This window comes from Monodon monoceros, unplaced genomic scaffold (assembly GCF_005190385.1).
Source record: "Monodon monoceros isolate NGI ecotype Baffin Bay Population unplaced genomic scaffold, NGI_Narwhal_1 Super_Scaffold_15, whole genome shotgun sequence".
In the NCBI taxonomy this organism is placed as follows: domain Eukaryota; kingdom Metazoa; phylum Chordata; class Mammalia; order Artiodactyla; family Monodontidae; genus Monodon; species Monodon monoceros.
Window position 1 is genome coordinate 35234606 of NW_021703771.1, and position 17934 is coordinate 35252539.

The 17934-nt window shown below is 35.7% G+C and overlaps 1 protein-coding gene across 3 annotated transcripts in view; it reads right to left on the reverse strand.

The window, feature by feature from the left end:
* Positions 1-17934, reverse strand: part of HACE1 (HECT domain and ankyrin repeat containing E3 ubiquitin protein ligase 1) — a 94238-nt gene that overhangs the window by 56409 nt on the left and 19895 nt on the right. For 2 of the 3 annotated variants that reach the window (XM_029223902.1, XM_029223903.1), the window contains exons 6-7: positions 17464-17595; positions 7016-7098 (exon numbers count right to left, since the gene is read on the reverse strand). In XM_029223902.1, the coding sequence (XP_029079735.1) occupies positions 7016-7098; positions 17464-17595 (215 nt within the window). The remainder of the gene's footprint in view (positions 1-7015; positions 7099-17463; positions 17596-17934) is intronic. The other variant, XM_029223904.1, reaches the window with a different exon arrangement.

Here is a 17934-nt window from a genome sequence, read left to right on the forward strand (position 1 = left end):
AACTACAACCTCAACCGTTAGGAAAACTTCCCAACGTTAAGTCATATTTTTACAATGTAGATAAGAAACTGGCCTACTGAATCTTAGAATTGAACTTGGGACACATTACCTACAATAAATCATAATATTTTGGGATAAGTTGCTGGTACTCAGGCTTATGCTTTATTTTTTTCTTCCAATCTTTTCCTTCTTAACTCTAGCCTGACCACCTTCCTACCACATACATCCAAGTCTCCAGACTTCTTAGTCCAAAAGAACCTCAATACTCAAAACAAAAGTACATTTTATGACACTTTAATATGTGGTAAAAAAATAAAAACAAAGGAAGGAGAAAAGACAAATATCATAATGAGTAAATGGGGGGGATTCATTAGCCAAAAATACTAACTAAATGCCAACCTTCATTTTATCAACCCACTCAGTTTGGCTTCTGCTGACAGCTATTCAATCTGACCTAGAATGAACAACTCTCATCCACATGCCCCATTCTCTCTAATTGCTCTTTCAAGTAGGTTTAACAACCACTCTTTAAGCTAGGAGGAAGCTGCTTTGGGGGTAGTAATCACTAGACTCTACATTTCGTTATTAAATGAGCTAATCTGATCCTAGACACAGACAATAAATAATAAATTTATAATGCAGGGACATTAAAGTTTAAAGCTAATTTTACAAAATGCCCAAGGAAGTCATACAGTTTGGAAGAGTATCTCATCAAAGAATTTTATTTTGTAAACTGATACAGCCACTATGGAGAACAGTATGGAGGTTCCTTAAAAAACTAAAAATAGAACTACCACAGCAATCCCACTACTGGGCATATACCTAGAGAAAACCATAATTCAAAAAGACACATGCACCCCAATGTTCATTGCAGCACTATTTACAATAGCCAGGACATGGAAGCAACCTAAATGTCCATCAACAGAAGAATGGATAAAGAAGGTGTGGTATGTATATACAATGGAATATTACTCAGCCATAAAAAGGAATGAAATTGGGTCATTTGTAGAGACGTGGATGGACCTAGAGACTGACATACAGAGTGAAGTAAGTCAGAAAGAAAAACAAATATCGTATATTAACGCATATATGTGGAATCTAGAAAAATGGTATAGATGATCTTATTTGCAAAGCAGAAATAGAGACACAGACATAGAGAACAAACGTATGGACACCAAGGGGGGAAAGCAGGGAGATGGGATGAATTGGGAGATTGGGATTGACATAATACACTATTGATACTGTGTATAAAATAGATAACTAATGAGAACCTACTGTATAGCTCAGGGAACTCTACTCAGTGCTCTGTGGTGACCTACATGGGAAGGAAATCCAAAAAAGAGGGGATATATGTATACGTATAGCTGATTCATTTTGCTATACAGTAGAAACTAACACAACATTGTAAAGCAAATATACTCCAATAAAAATTAATTTAAGAAAAAGAATTTTATTTTGTAGATGAAAAAAATTACTATTCAAGCACAAGTGAAACTAGAACTCAGATCTCTGGTCTTCTAGACCAATACTCTTCCCACAGTACCATTACCTAAAAAGGTATGTTATTTCACAAAGACTACACAGATTCCTCAGAAACTTAAAACAAACAAATAAAAACAACCTATTCTTTCTTTTCCACAAAATGACACTGCATAAAGTATAATTGGACTTAATTTAAAAAAACAGGATCATACTAGGAAGCTGGTGGCAGGCATTAGGTGTATCACTCTCTTGATACTTTACTGTAATACTGATTACCTTCCTTAATACAAATACCGACAGATGAAAACTAACTTAAGAGCAGTATCTAATTTACTCCAGAAAAAGCAGAAAATCAAGAAAGCAAGTACATCAGCAATCCCTCCAAAAGCAACAGTAACTAATTTTACTAGTCTACATTAAGAAAAATCTACAAAAAAAAATTAGTAAAACTAATTTTACTAGTCTCCATTTGTCAGCTGGGCATGCTGGCCAACACATTATATATTGCAGCTAATAGGAATTATTTTATAATTAACACTGTTCTATTCCGTATAATACCTAAGTGAAAAGAAACTAACTTGAGCTTAATTTATTTAAGGAGTCAGTGATTTCTTTGCTAGGACCCAAGGTTCTGAGAAACCCAGATTTGCAAAGCTATTCTGCTCAACTTTAATGACATTTCTTTTACAGTTATTATCTGTGTTAGATGTGTTTAATCTTTCCAACTAAACTATAAACTTCTTGACAATACCCTTGTTCTATAACACCAAGCATGGCTTATAACATGTACTCAATATACTTGTTGAGTTGAGGGCTTTAATTTTAGATACCATTCATCTGACAAGTAAGCATTAAATAATGTACTAAGCTACACAAAAATAACAAAAAGACCCGAATTGTTATTTAGGATTAATTTTGTACCACATATAGCGACAAGAATAATTAATATCAAGAAAAAAATACCACTATGACATTTTTAGAAAGCTGGAGTAATTTCTAAAACTACATTAAAATCTCATCTGTGAACAGGTGGCATTTCATTTCAAAAGTAAATTAAAAGAAATGATTGCTAATAATATATAAAATCTGCATAACTTCATTACGGGCTCAAGTGCCCCATGTGTAATATTGCAAAAGATAAAGATCATCCTGTTACAGACTGCTCAAAGTGTCGCATGAAAGACTTTTCAGTTCAAATAACTGCAAAAATTTGCTCAATGAATAATTATTCTTTACAATTGAACTTATTTTTTTTATATTGATTGAGATAATACTCCCTTCAAGGAAATGCCAGTGTATTTTCTGGAAACTAAGAAGTTGGCAAAGATTTAACTAATAAGAAACCTGTAGTGCTTCTAAAGCACTTAGAACTGATTTCTCAAGCACTTTCAAGTCTCCTAACTTCAGGCTTTGCAGTGATACAATTTGAAAATTTGGCTAACAGTGCATGTGTACTATATATATAACAACACTTTTTGGAGCTGCTTATGAAACAAAGAGGCCATATTTTCTAATGGTCCTTTTCTATTCTAAAAGTTTGCAATTTTGAATCTATGGACTGTTTCACGTGGCTACTTTGATTGTGAGTTTCCTAACTGAAAGGAGTTGCTTAGCAGTAGCTGCAAACTATGTTCAGAATCTTAACCTGTTTCTCACTTTATTACAGACCTCCAAAATTCCATAAAAATCTCACTAATTTACTGTATCTATATAACCCCAGCTAAACCTTGCTTTCCTTTACAGAATAAAAGTTATCTGCAGATACAGAAAATATTTGAAAATCATTATACATCCAAACCTTTATTTGAGGAACCCAGTTAAGGGAATGGGAAGTATTATGACAAATATAAAACCAATCTAATCATTTAAGGACCTGAAGCATTTGCAGATACCACATAAAAGTCCTGAAAACAAAGGCAGCTGAATGGGCGGGGGGGTCAATATATGTGTGCCTATAGTCTACATGAAAGAAAGCTAGTGAATTAGAATGTCTTGTACAAAATACCTAGAGAGGAAAAGTGGCTGGGAAATAGTTCCTGTCATAATTTTAGGTCAAAATCAATCTGAAATGACTCACTCACAGAAGCATTACTTTATTAAATAGTGCTCAGAATTAGAATAGAATACAAAGGAAAAAAGAAAAGGCCTGCCTGTATGATGGGATAAGAGTCAAATTTCTTAGAAAACCATGCATTGCAATGAAATTGAAAGAGGACAATACAACTTTGTGCTCACTGGGTGTGGAAAAGTGTACTAGAGCTTAGTGAGCACCTACCAACTACTAAGTATAAAATCCTCTGCAGGATGCTTTATATAAGCCACCTCATTTAATTATCACTGTAGTCCCACGAGGCAGATATCAGCATTTCGACTTTACAAAGAAACAAAGCTTCAGAGGTCAAGAAACTTGACTAAAGTTGCATAGCTTTGGGGATGGGATTTGAACCCTGCCTCCTATATATTTCAATACATTTTCGATTTAAAGAAAACAGTTTTAGGAGTTAATCACTGAACTAGACATATGACATATCTAGTAACATCCCTCAACAATAAAAATTTACATTAAGTTCAGCTTTTTATCTTAGAGCCCTGTAACTTGTCTGCAGGATCAACCTGTTCTATTTCTCACATTCCTTTCCCTTTCATTTATCAGAGACAATACATTGGGAATAATTTATAATTTTTAATGTATACCTCTATCTAGATATCATGAATATAATTAGAAGTCTGCCTATAAAATGAACCATTTTCCATGTTCCATATTTATCATCCTGCAACAATGAAGAATTTATATTCTAGTTTCAATTTTAATCATATTTGCTTAGCCATCTTTGTTCAAAGAGAGCTAATGTTTGCTAGATTAAAACTTAATGATGGCTACACAATACTAGCAGAAAGTACTTCTAAAACATTCTTTTACCATAACCCTATGCTCAGACTAACTATACAAATATCACAGTTATGTGAACACTAATATATACCTATATTTTACCAGTATACATGGCATTATTTTATATATTTTTCAAAAACGTAACTATAGTGATTCACTCATTCAAAAACATTTACTAAGCATCTAAGCACAAAGCACTATACTACACATGGAATATAAAGTCATGAATAAAACAAAATTCTTGCTTTCATTGGGCTTTCAGTCTAGCAGGGGAGACACACTATAAACAAGTACATAAACACTATAAAATACAAAGTACAAAGTGCTACGAAAGAAATGATCATGATACTGTGATAGGAAATATGGGGAGAGGCCTACCTAGATTGATCAGGAATTCTTTCCTAAAAAGTAACAGTGAAGCACTGACATGGAGGCAGCCACATAAAAACCCTACGAAGAAGGTTTCAGGCAAAATAAATAGCACATAGAAAAGCCTGCTGGAAAGAGTCTGATGTATTGGGGGAACTCAAAGAGAACCAACGTGGCTGAAGCACAGTGAGCTAAGCAGGGTCAGACCATACAGGTCACGTGGAAGAAGGCAGAGTTTGGATTTTATTGGAAATGCAACAAAGAGGCACTGAAAAGTTTAAATACAAGGTTTAAGCACAAAGTGACAACAGCCCATTCATTTTTTAGAAGGTCACTTTGGCTTCTGAGGAAAGAACAGAAGGGAGGGAAACAACAGAGGAATCTGGAAGACCAGTTAAGAGACTACTGCAGTATTCTAGACAAGAAGTAAAAAATTTAAGGTGGTTTAGTGAGGTGGAGAGCAGTAATGAGATTCAGAATGTATTCTGAAAGTGGAATTTACAGAACTTACTAATATATTCCAAGTTGAGGGTCAGAGAGAGAGACAGAAATAAAAAATAATGACCTAGTTTCTGGTTTACACAACTGAGAAGATAACGGTTCCAATGACTGAGATGAGAAAAACTGGAGGAGAGGTTTGAAAAGGAAATCAGAAGCTATATTTTGGACATGCTAATATCTGAGATTCTATGAGACTTGCAAGTGATGATGTATATCAGGTAGATGGACATTCAAATCTGAAGCTTCAAAGAAACGTCTGATCTAAAGATAACCCCTCAAGACAGGATATGATTTCAGGGAATCAAACAATGCTATTATTCATAAATTCAGGACACTAAAAAAGGAATTTGTGTTCTAGCCAAGCAATCAAATTGTAACTATAACATAAGAAGAAGCCTGGATTCAGGTAAGATCGAGAAGTCTAGAGGTCCAAAAGTCCTTGTATTCTAATTCAAGGCTGTTCAATGATGATTTGAATCAGTCAGACCAAAGCAACATCAGAGACCCTAAAGAAAAGCTAAACGAGAAGAAAAGCAGATCTTTCATTTTAAACAAAGCTCCAGGGAATTCCCTGGCAGTCCAGTGGTTAGGACTCAGCACTTTTCAATGTCAGGGCCCAGGTTTGACCCCTGGTCGGGGAACTAAAATCCCACAAGCCACATGGTGAGGCCAAAAAAAATAATAAAAATTAAAAATAAAACATAAAACAAGGGCTTCCCTGGTGGCGCAGTGGTTGAGCGTCCGCCTGCCGATGCAGGGGACACGGGTTCATGCCCCGGTCCAGGAGGATCCCGTGTGCCGCGGAGCGGCTGGGCCCGTGAGCCATGGCCACTGAGCCTGCGCGTCCAGAGCCTGTGCTCCGCAACGGGAGAGGCCACAACAGTGAGAGGCCCACGTACGGCAAAAAAAAAAAACACATAAAACAAACCTCCAGTAAAATGACATAAAACAGGAAAAAGGATAAGAAAAGAGGAGCTTTCTGGAGAGCTTTATATCTAAAATAGAGCCTAAATAAATACTACAATTCCTGTAATCTAAACCAAAAAGAAAAATCAAGTGTATTGTGAATTGCTCCTAATTGCAACTAAATTTACATAACATATTATGGGGGGGGCCGGGTATGTGTATAATTATTACACTGTTAGCTCCTTAAGGACTGGGGTTTATTTATTACTGTATCACTAATGCCTATAATAATGCATGGCACACAGTGAATGCTAACTAAATGCTTATTACATGAATGAATCAATGAACAAAACATATGCTTTAGGAAAATGAACCAGAAAAAAAGAAAAAAGAAAATGAACCAGGACAGAGTATTAAAAACAACTTAATGCATAACTCAATATCTAACAAGAATGATTCAAGAAATTTTTTAAAGTTACAAATCCAGAGAAAGCAAAGACATGGCTCTGAACTAAGGCATACTTTAATAGCTTATCATTGGAACTAACTTGATACTTGATAAAGAAAACTATGAAAGTTACTGGATTATTGGTATGTCTTTTTTATTACTAAGTAATTCTAAAATCTAAGTAATCAAGTAAATCAAAAGCTCCCACTTACAATATATAAAAACACTGGCAATATAAAACACTTTTCATCATGCAGTTAAGTAACAGAACCATAATGCTATATACTTCATCTTAAAAGGGAGCATAGTATTTCTAGGAAAGGAGGAGTTTTAGAAAATACACACAAATGTTTGTGTTTGGAAATATAGCAGATTCAACATTCTTTAATAAGAGCATCTGGCAATATAAATTATCATACCTGCAAGCAAAGTACAATGGAGTGGCTCCTGATACATTCGGCCTGTTAATATCAGCACCACTGTCTAGCAAGCATTGCACTGTCTGGGGGAAAAAGAAACAAAAGTAAAGCCAGAGAAGTTGAACAAAGACACAGTTATCACAATTTTAGTCCATATAAGGAAAGTTCTCACCACAACCTGAAGCTTTAAAGAAGGAAGAGTAGGAACATGCCAATTATGATGGCTGAACAAATTCCACTTTTTGGTAAGCTCTGAGCCTCAGGCGCTACACAGTATATGTGGAATTATCAATGTAATGTAAATTGTGTTAACCTGGGAAGGTTCTAGAAAATCACTGACATGTGTAGTAGCTACCAAAGGACTTGAAATGTGGCTAGTACAACTGAGACACAGAATTTTAAATTTTATTTTATTATAATTAAGTTTAAATAGCCACATGTGGCAGCACTGGACAGTGCTGCTCTAGATTTCTGAATTTTATTAAAAACCAGAGTTTTTTGCCTCTAAAAACAAAAAGTTGGTACCAGAGCTCTTTCTCAAAATTCAAAGAGGATAATTATTAAAGTACAAAATATTAAAAAGCTAAGAAGTCCTTTTGCTACTGACAGTCACCAATACTGACTCAGTTTCTCTGATTGTCCCCTAAGCTCTACTTCTGCAATCATTTGATGTGTACTAAGGGAAAATAAGCTAATATAAAATTTTAAAAATAAATATCTGATGATTTGGGCTTCCCGGGTGGCGCAGTGGTTGAGAGTCTGCCTGCCGATGCAGGGGACGCGGGTTCGTGCCCCGGTCTGGGAGGATCCCACGTGCCGCGGAGCGGCTGGGCCCGTGAGCCATGGCCGCTGAGCCTGGGCGTCCGGAGCCTGTGCTCTGCAACGGGAGAGGCCGCAACAGTGAGAGGCCCGCGTACCGCAAAAAAAAAAAAAAAAGAAAGAAAAAAAAAATCTGATGATTAGGAATACGGCAAGGCTTGCCTGAAAAACCTTAAAAAAGAGAATCTTTTCTGGTTTTAATTCCTATGATCTTCATTTTAGTTTCTCCTGCAAAAAGGAAGACAAGATGTAAAAACTTAAATGTTTTTGGAATTAGACTGTTTAATAATTACTTCTGGATTGAACACACATGTTCATCTTTATTGCTGCTCTAAAACCTAGTACATTGTCAGCAAAATATTAAGACTACAAACTCGAAGGAAGAACAGCAAAGAATACAACACATACTAGATAAGTCAGAAGTTATAGGAAAATGGCAAGCAAGTGAAAGAAGAGTAACTGACTTAGCAGATCAAAGAAAGCTGAAGTCTAAGTGTCTGCAAATGCAGATTCCAACAAGAAACCACCAAATTCTCACTACCGAACACACACACACGACACAGGAATTGGAAGTAACAGGTATCTTGGAAGACAGGGATAGTTATATAGAGCTAAGACAGGAGAAGTAGTTGAAAACCTAACAGCTGGGCCCTCCCCCAGGACCCTTCCTCCCCATCCCATACAGTTAGCCACTATCCCTCCCTATCTGTCTTGGAAGTAGGGAGGTTTATTATCTGGACAAAGTGAACAGTGAGGCTCTGGACTGGCAGACAAGAAATACAGGGAAGAGCAGGGATGAGCAGCCATGCTGAAAACAACTAATTAAGTGAAAACCTCCAGCCCCCACGCTCCACTAGGCTCCCAGAAATCCAGTAGCCAGGCTTAAAAGCTTAAGCAGGAGGAGACTGAAGGTTTCCTCTCTGGAAAGTGGCACCAGAGAAGAGTCTGACTGATACTGCCATTACAGACACCAGTGAAATAGCCCAGTTAGCCACAAGGGGACATTCAGCAATGCTGAGAGACTTTTTTGATTTTCATTACTGTAGAAGGGAGGGTCCAGTTGGCAGCTAGTGGGTAGAGGCCAGGGTACGTCTAAACATCTGACAATCTACATACAGGCCCCACAACAAAGAATGTTCAGGCCCCAAATATCAATAGTGTCAAGATTAAAAAACCTTGACGTACAGTGAGACCAGTCAACAAACCCAGCGCATGTACACAACGCTTTCAGCCCCATTTCAGTGCCTCACCACTATACATGAATGGACAGACAATGTTTAAGACACAAGTGAAGCAGGCCTCTAACCTGAAAAACAAACAGAAAAAGGAAGTAAGAAAAATAAAGACAATAAAGGGAACCAAAAAACAGCAACAAAAATTAGAAAAGTAACTGATACCCTCAGAGAGAAAAGAAAAAATACTATCCATGGGACAAAAACAAGATGCTGGGGGAAAAATATTCAGAGAATAAGATGTCAAAAATATGATGGAAGAAATAAAAATTCAATAGAAGTTAGAAATACAATGTTGAAAAACTATACAAGAAACAAAAAGACAAAGGAAAACAGGAAAAATGAGAAAACTAGTAGATCAATCCAGGGAGTCCTTGTAGAAATTGAGAATAAAGAAAATGAAGGAGGTGGGAGACCAAAACGAAGTAATCAAGAAATAATACCAAAAAATTTCCCAGAACTGAAGGACACAAGTTGCCAGATTGAAAAGGCTCACCAGTGTCCAGTCTAATAAATTAAAAGACCTTCAACAAGGCACATCAAAGTGAAATTTCATAATACTGGGGATATAAGATTCCAGAGATAAACAGAATTCAGATTGACATTAAACTTTTCAACAGCAACACTGAAATTTAAAAGGTGAAATGCCCTCAAAATTGTAAGGTGAATGACTTCCAATGTAGAATTCTATAGCCAGCCACACTATCATTCAAATACATGCTTTTAAATAAGAAATAGGCTTAGCTATGTAAGATTTCCAAAAAAATTACCTCCAACGCACCTTTTCTCAAGAAGCTACTGGAGGATATCCTCCTCCAAACAAGGGAATACATCAAAATAGAAGACGTGGAATCTACAATACTGAAGATCAAACACAGGAGATATCAAGAAATTCCCAGGTTTAGAGAAAAACAATGGAGTGACATTATCTAATGAACTTGTCTTTGAAGAAAACAGTACTGAAAAAGATTCTGTGGGAGCATATAGGAAGAACTACTGATTCACCAAAAAAAAAAAAAACCTGAGCTAAGCTAATAGTCACCCTAGTAGAAAATGTTATTATAGTTCACTACTTGACTCAGCAGTAAATAATATTTACCTAACTGTATATGCAACTAATATTGTCTCGTTAAAATTTATGATATAATTAATTTTAGAAATGGGGCGACGGCATGGGAAGAGGATTTAAATGAGTTAAACACTCACTCACCATAACAAGAAATGATTCAGTGATATCTAAAAGTCATAAATTGAGAAAGAGCAGTAGAAGCATATTATGTGGAAATAGATACCAGAAGAAAAGCTAAAAGAGCTGAAAATTGCCACCTAGTGATTGTGAATTGACAAAGAAGGGTGATTTAAAGGACTATAATTTTTTATTACAAAGATTTTGATAAAAATAAAATATCTTAAGATATAGTATTCATGTATTATTACTATTTGAATTTACTTCTATCTCAGGAGGAATTTGAAAATCTATGTAATAGAAACATTGTTACATAAAACTTTATTATCAGCTATATAATTCTTAAACTGTGGACAAGCGGTCAAGTACTGCTCTCAAAAATATAAGAAAATAAGCATTTAGGTTATTATAAGGCAAGGCCCACTTGAGCCTTTTGATCATGGCTTTGCCCTTTTTGATATCTGACCTAGAAGTTGTGTGTATGTGGTCCCAAATCAGAAGTGAGATGGATAGCAGCAATAATTTTCACTGACTGTTACAGAAATTATACAGACAATAAGCCATCTCTCAAAAAGGCTCAGGAGAGATAAAAGCAATTATATCAAAAATACGTATTAATGTTCAGTTAAAACCCAGCAATCCAGAGAGAAGCTGAAATAAAGCAATTATTAACAAAACATACTATGCATTCATAAAAATTATATAATTGTTAAAAGTATATAATGATATAATAGTATGAATAACCTTAGCATGTGCCTGGATACTGTGCTAATAAGCATTTATCATTTCATTTACTGCATCCTGATGGGAAGTTGATATCCTTCTCTGCACTTTCACAAGTAGGAAACTGAATCTCAAAGAGGTCAAGTAATGAGCACCCCAACACACAAATAAACAGGGGAGCGGGGATTAAAACCTAAGCCCATGGTCATAACCGCTAAGCAATTTACCAAAAAACAGAAATTCTAAATTCAGAATACTAAATAGTATTCTGGCTAATTTGGCATATCTTCATAAGCTACATTAATCACAGATGATCTACTAATTCCCTACTAAATAACTATTTGAGAGTCATGCTCAAGAGTCTAGACAGTTATTTCCGTTCAGTTTTTAAATAATGCCATTTCTAAATTCATATACTTTTTACAGTATTTCTGTATTTTTATTTATACTGTAGAGCTAACAGTAAAACAAATTAGCCATTAGACTAACATTAGACTAACATATTCCTCTACAAAGTGGTAAGACAAACTTCAGGCAAATCATAGCAAGACAGCATGATTTGTTTTAGCAAATTTCTCACCCCTAAACCCCTACACACAAGTACTTCGGTGAAAACTGCATTGTGTCTGTATAACAGACTGTAAGCCATGAAGTCCAAAATAAATCACTGTAATTTACAACGGTCATAAGTTCCCATTTTCAAACTTTTATAGCTTCTCATTTACTTGCAAAAATTAAGCTCAGCAGCTTACAATTTAGTAAATGTAAACATGTAAAAGTATACTAACAAATATCTGTGACTGAGAGCTGATTACCTGTATCTTTCAAGTTAATATAACATAATTTTAAGAAGTACACTGAACTAAAATCATTTTATGTGTGTAATATAGATCACCAAAATATGTTTTTAAAATAATTCAGACCTTCAAATTCCCTGTCCAACCCTCTCCCCCTTAAAAAACAAAAACACATTATTATCCTATTCCTAGATAATCTACAAGGGGAGTCTTCCTCCTTACAGAGTAAGGAAGAGCTGGGAAGGAATACTGAAAGAAAAGCATGGAAAGGCGATTTTCACATGGCCTTCAAGAAATCCTCAAGAAACAACACACTTTCAACAGACGTCATGACCTTTCAAATGATAAAACAAATCCTGAATGGAAAACTAATGTGCAAAAGCTAATGTTTGGGTCAATCTCAAAAGTCATTTAATTGAAGGCAGTGACTAACCAAGACCACCTGTACCCAATACACTGATAAGTTACAAAGCAAGAAATCCAAGGCAGCTCTACTTTATCAATGTCAACTCTCTGAACGACACTGACCAAAGTAGAAAGGAATATTCAATATTAAACCATAAGTAAAAACCAATGTTAAACCATACAACATAAGTTGTATCCTCATTTACTAAAACAATGATAGCCAAACACCAAAAAAAGCATCTTTCATCTCTTATTAAAAGCAATTCTGGGGCTTCCCTGGTGGCACAGTGGTTGAGAGTCCGCCTGCCGATGCAGGGGGACGCGGGTCCGTGCCCCGGTCCGGGAGGATCCCGCATGCCGCGGAGCGGCTGGGCCCGTGGGCCGTGGCCGCTGGGCTTGCGCTTCCGGAGCCTGTGCTCCACAATGGGAGAGGCCGCAGCAATGAGAGGCCCACGTATGGCAAAAAAAAAAAAAAGTAATTCTGATGACAGGACAGCAATTTACAAACAACTTATGCACTAAGAAAAATGGCCAACTCACTAGTCAGTGACTGGTGTTTATAGGTCTTCCCTAGAAACCTGTCCACCTAAGCCTATCAAGACTTTGAACCCTTATGTAATACCTAGCAAAAAAATCAATATTACCCAGTTGTGTTAGGAAAAAAAATCACAGTAACAGAATTTCCTATTATTTGCTCACATTTCTCAGAAGTGATGAAAGGAGAATTCTAACATTAGAATAAATAAAATTACTCTGAACCTAAAAACATATCCTGAAATGTTAAGTACATCTACCTTCATGCTTCAAGGCTGAATCCAGTTAATGTTTTTGCAAAAGCTTTCAATTAAGCTTGCATGGCTGCCCTGTAATTCTCTGGATGAAAAGCTTGGAAGCTGGCTAAAGATACCAAGAGAGCTGACTGAACGTAGATGAGCACTGTTCCTTAACAAGCCTACAATTTCAGTAAAAAAAAAAAAAATGCAGTCAGTTCTATCAAAGGTAATCTACTCTAAGCAGGGTTCAACTATCATTTCATATTGTTTGTGAACCATCATATTCAGTTATCTAAATTTAGCAATATAAAGTCTATTGTGATAAAAATAAAATTTCCTTAAGTGAACTGAAATTAGTCCAAAAACTAATCCTGCTGTGTACTTTAATAGAAATTGAGATTGAACCGTTTGACAGTTCTCTAGAGTTTCTAAGTCCAAGTTATTCCAGGAAAACAGTAATCAACCATTTGTGGCAATTCAACACATCAATAAATCTTAAAGACCTAATGACAAAGAAAAAAATTACCAAAAAGTAAGTTCAATTTATGGCCAAAAAAAATGGAGTCCTATTCTACCTATGTAGAATAATATTAGGTTTTACTACACTTTCTAAAAATGAGATTAAAAATCAAACAACACATTAGGCCTAGCTTACTGCATAAGAGCAAATGAATGAAGAGTCCAGGTAGTGCTCTTTGTACTGTTCTTACAGAATCACATCATCAATATTAATAATGGTAGTAACAGTACCAATACTATCATTACTCTTTTTGGTTTTTTTTAAGATGTTGGGGGTAGGAGTTTATTAATTTATTTTATTTTTTTTTAATTTTTTGCTGTGTTGGGTCTTCGTTTCTGTGCGAGGGCTTTCTCTAGTTGTGGCAAGCGGGGGCCACTCTTCATCACGGTGCGCAGGCCTCTCACTATCGCGGCCTCTCTTGTTGCAGAGCACAGGCTCCAGACACGCAGGCTCAGTAGTTGTGGCTCACGGGCCTAGCTGCTCCGCGGCATGTGGGATCCTCCCAGACCAGGGCTCGAAACCATGTCCCCTGCATTAGCAGGCAGATTCTCAAACACTGCGCCACCAGGGAAGCCCCTATCATTACTCTTAAGTATCTTCCAAAATATTCACAACACTTTCCTTAATTGTGTAATCAGCAGAGTATATCTTAAGAGGCAGATAAAGGCAGGGGAAGAAAAAGTTGCCAAAGACTATATAATAAGCCAGATGAATAACCAAATTCTCTAATTATTTTTTATTTTAAATCAATATCCAAAGACAAACCATAATTCTGGTATTGTATAGTTAGTAACAGCTGACCTAAGGAAATTTATAAAAAATTAAATTATTAAGGAGTTGATCATTTCTTTCATCTGATCATTTTAAAATAGGAATAGAAGTCGTTTAAAATCATAATGCTATTATGTTACAAGGACAAAAATGGTCACGCTGCACTCTTCAACTGCCCAAATCACTTCTTTCTAACAAGATGATGAAGAGACCCTTATCTTGGTTTACCTCTAATTAAACAGATGCATCTATAGGAAATCATGGCAAAAATTACTTGATTTCTTAGTTATGACAAAATCAATCTTTCTTCCAAATCTTTTATCTGTAAAAATGTCATGTAAATCTAAAAATTATTTGTCATCAAAGCAAGAATACGGTATTCAATTATAAATTCTACAAAGCTTTAGAGCTCTTAGCCAGTTGTTCAAAATCTTTTCATGCATTCTTGAGATTTACCTTAAAATGAGATTAGAAAGTAAATTTCAGAGGATTTCTTTATCATATCATCCTCTTTTTTTTTTTCGTATCATCCTCTTTAATTTGAAATGAGCTGATGTGCTTTTGAGAATATTTTTAAGGGAGTTTCTTTCCCCCTTTAAAGTTTTACATTTCATTCTATAAAATATATATATAACCAATATATATAAATCTTGAAACCTATGTGCACTGGTATATGTCTACATGGACACAAGTTTTGAAGACCTTTTAATGAATTTATGCAAAAACTGACTACTTTGAGGCAATGAAAAGGCCATTTTCATTTGCTGAAATCTGACAAAGCATTTTAGACTCTGTTCAACTTATGGAAAGATACACAAAGGGTTAAAAACAAAATCAATAACATCTACCCTGTAATAACATATCTCAGAGCTCTTAAATCATATCCAACTCAAGACAAAAGAATATTCTCATCCACTGAGATCTGAACATGTCCCAGAAATACATGAGTAATTATGGCACACAGGTAATAATAGCACAACTATCAACACAGATTTTTAGAGGTATAATTCAGCCTGGAGGCTAGGAGATGGCCTAATTTTTCAGGATTCCTTTTTGCCCTATTGAAGGATTAAAGGCGCATACAATGAATTGGAAAACAGTGCTAAACATTCTCTTTGTATACGATCCTCACAGATAACTATAATGGACCAACTATGACAGAAAGGAATCTCACTCACTAATACAATCAATCACAAGTCAACATGACTTTTTGTACTCTTCCTCCTGTATACCTGCAAAATCTCACCCTGTGAAGCCCATCACCACAGTGAAGTCAGGCCCCCTATAAATCTTCTGAAAATACAATTCTTCAAAGGCATATGACTATGAGGAATTCTCCCTTACTTTACCATGCCTGCTTTAGGTGGTAAACCATATGGAGTGTATTATACTAACTACTCTTCAATAACTTCAGAAGGCAATTCTAAATTTTTAATGCACCCTGTAATGCACATGTTTTGAACCAAGGTTTTCTGCGTCATTCTTGTTTCTTCACTGGCTTAAGGCAGCTAAAATTAGCCTTTGTAGGTAATTCCTAATCTGAATTGCAGTTTTTCACTACACAAGTTCCCGGGCGACAAGTAGGTTTACAATCTTAGTAAATGACACGCCACTCATTCGTTAACAGCAGGGAGTATTTATATTACAGCAGGTGCTTTTCTGTCCTGTAAGAGCTGCCAGCAGGACTCTTGCTCTAACAGGCAGCAGTTGCTTACTGGGGCCAGTCAAGATTAGAACATTTCAGATGATTTTTTTTTTTCCCACCCAGAATACTTCTTAAATTTAGTAGTACTTCTTAAATTTAGTAGTACTGACATAGAGAAAGTAAAAGGTAATGAAAAGGAATACTCCTTGAATACAAATGGGTTAGTTTTCAGATGATAAAAGACAAAAGAATAAAAACGAACATTGGTGTTCAGAAGAAATGCCAGGAAAGAAAAAAAAGAAAAAGCATATATCCTTCCTTTTATCCAACTCTTATTAAACATAAGACAATGTCAACCTTGAGCTCACTATCTTAAAAGAAGTGCAGTATTCTATGAATTGAGGTCATACATAAAGCATCTAAATACGTAGGATCTGACATCCTGAACCTAGGTTAGGAAAAAAGTGTTTGCATGGGGCTTCCCTGGTGGCGCAGTGGTTGAGAGTCCGCCTGCCGATGCAGGGGACACAGGTTCGTGTCCTGGTCCGGGAGGATCCCACATGCCGCGGAGTAGCTGGGCCCGTGAGCCATGGCCGCTGAGCCTGTGCGTCCGGAGCCTGTGCTCCGCAACGGGAGAGGCCACAACAGTGCGTACCACAAAAAAAAAAAGTGTTTGCAGAGGCAGAAATCTAGATTCTACTAGGAATTCTCCCAACAAAAAGATAAGACTCAGTGTATACAAAAAAATAAATATAAACAAGCAAACTTCTGTATCTTTGTAGATGCTGGTGGTGTTTTTTGGTTTTCAATTGGTTTTTGTTGTTTAGTTAGTAAATAAATAATATTCTATTATCCATAATATTAAATGTGGGAAAAAAATGAAAGTAACCAGGATAGGAAAATACAAAAAGCAGAAATTCAATCTAAAATCTTAAGCTAACAATCTTTAAATAAGGCAGCAGTCTTCTAATGAGAGAGAAAACTATTAGCAATTTTAAAAGCCAAATGTTTATACATAGGGATAACAGGAAAGTACTGCCTAAAACAAATGCATGATTTTAGAAATCAAAAGTAAGGAAGAAAACAGCTGTGACTCTAGCACTTAAATCATATTCCAAGAGAGTAGAAAAATATGATAATCCAAGTTGAATTATTTAAGCAATGTCAGAGCTCACTTTCTTCACTAATTCCAAAACTTGAGGCTTAAGGGTAAAAATATGAAAATGGTAAAAAATATGAAAAAGTTATTTGATAAAACTGAGGACAATAAACATTATAAACTGTTAAAATTATTATATGTGAACATACTACATTTAAAATTTAAAATATTCAGCTATTAGAATCTATGAATCAGAAATAAAATTGAAATCCAAATTACAAATACATTAAACATATTTAAAAACACTATTTTCTGTTCCTTTTATCCACATAGAATATATTAATCAGAAGACCACATGACACAGAAAATGTTATAAGATTTTGCTTCATGTTTCCAATTATACACAGTGGAAAACTTTTCATGAATTCAAAGTTTAAACAGATGCAACTTAATTTAAAGTCCTCGAGGCTTTATTTACCGTCTTGTGACCGTTCTGGCAGGCCACATGCAGCGCTGTCTGCCCCATCGCGTCCTCAACATCGACGTCACTGACGTGCTGTACAAGGTCATGGAGTAGTTCTGTCCGCCCATTCACAGCCAGCCAGTGTATCTGTGCAGCAATTTAGGTTACTTAACATTTGTGCAAGAGTGTTTCATATAAAAGCAGCAGATAAATAATGCAATTATTTATCAACTGTGAGCATGACATGCACACTAAATATTAAAATTAAAATTTAAGCCAATATACTTTTTTCCTATATCTTCATATGGGGAAAAAATATGCATCAGGATGTAGGTTACACCACCATGTACTTCAAAATCAAGCATTTCATGGTTTCAAAGTAGTTAAAAATCCTAAACTTAGGATCACCAAATAGTCTGCTTCTTAGATGACCATGGACTGTATGTATAGCTTATCTCTAGAGAAGAGGTACTGGATATTTTTCCT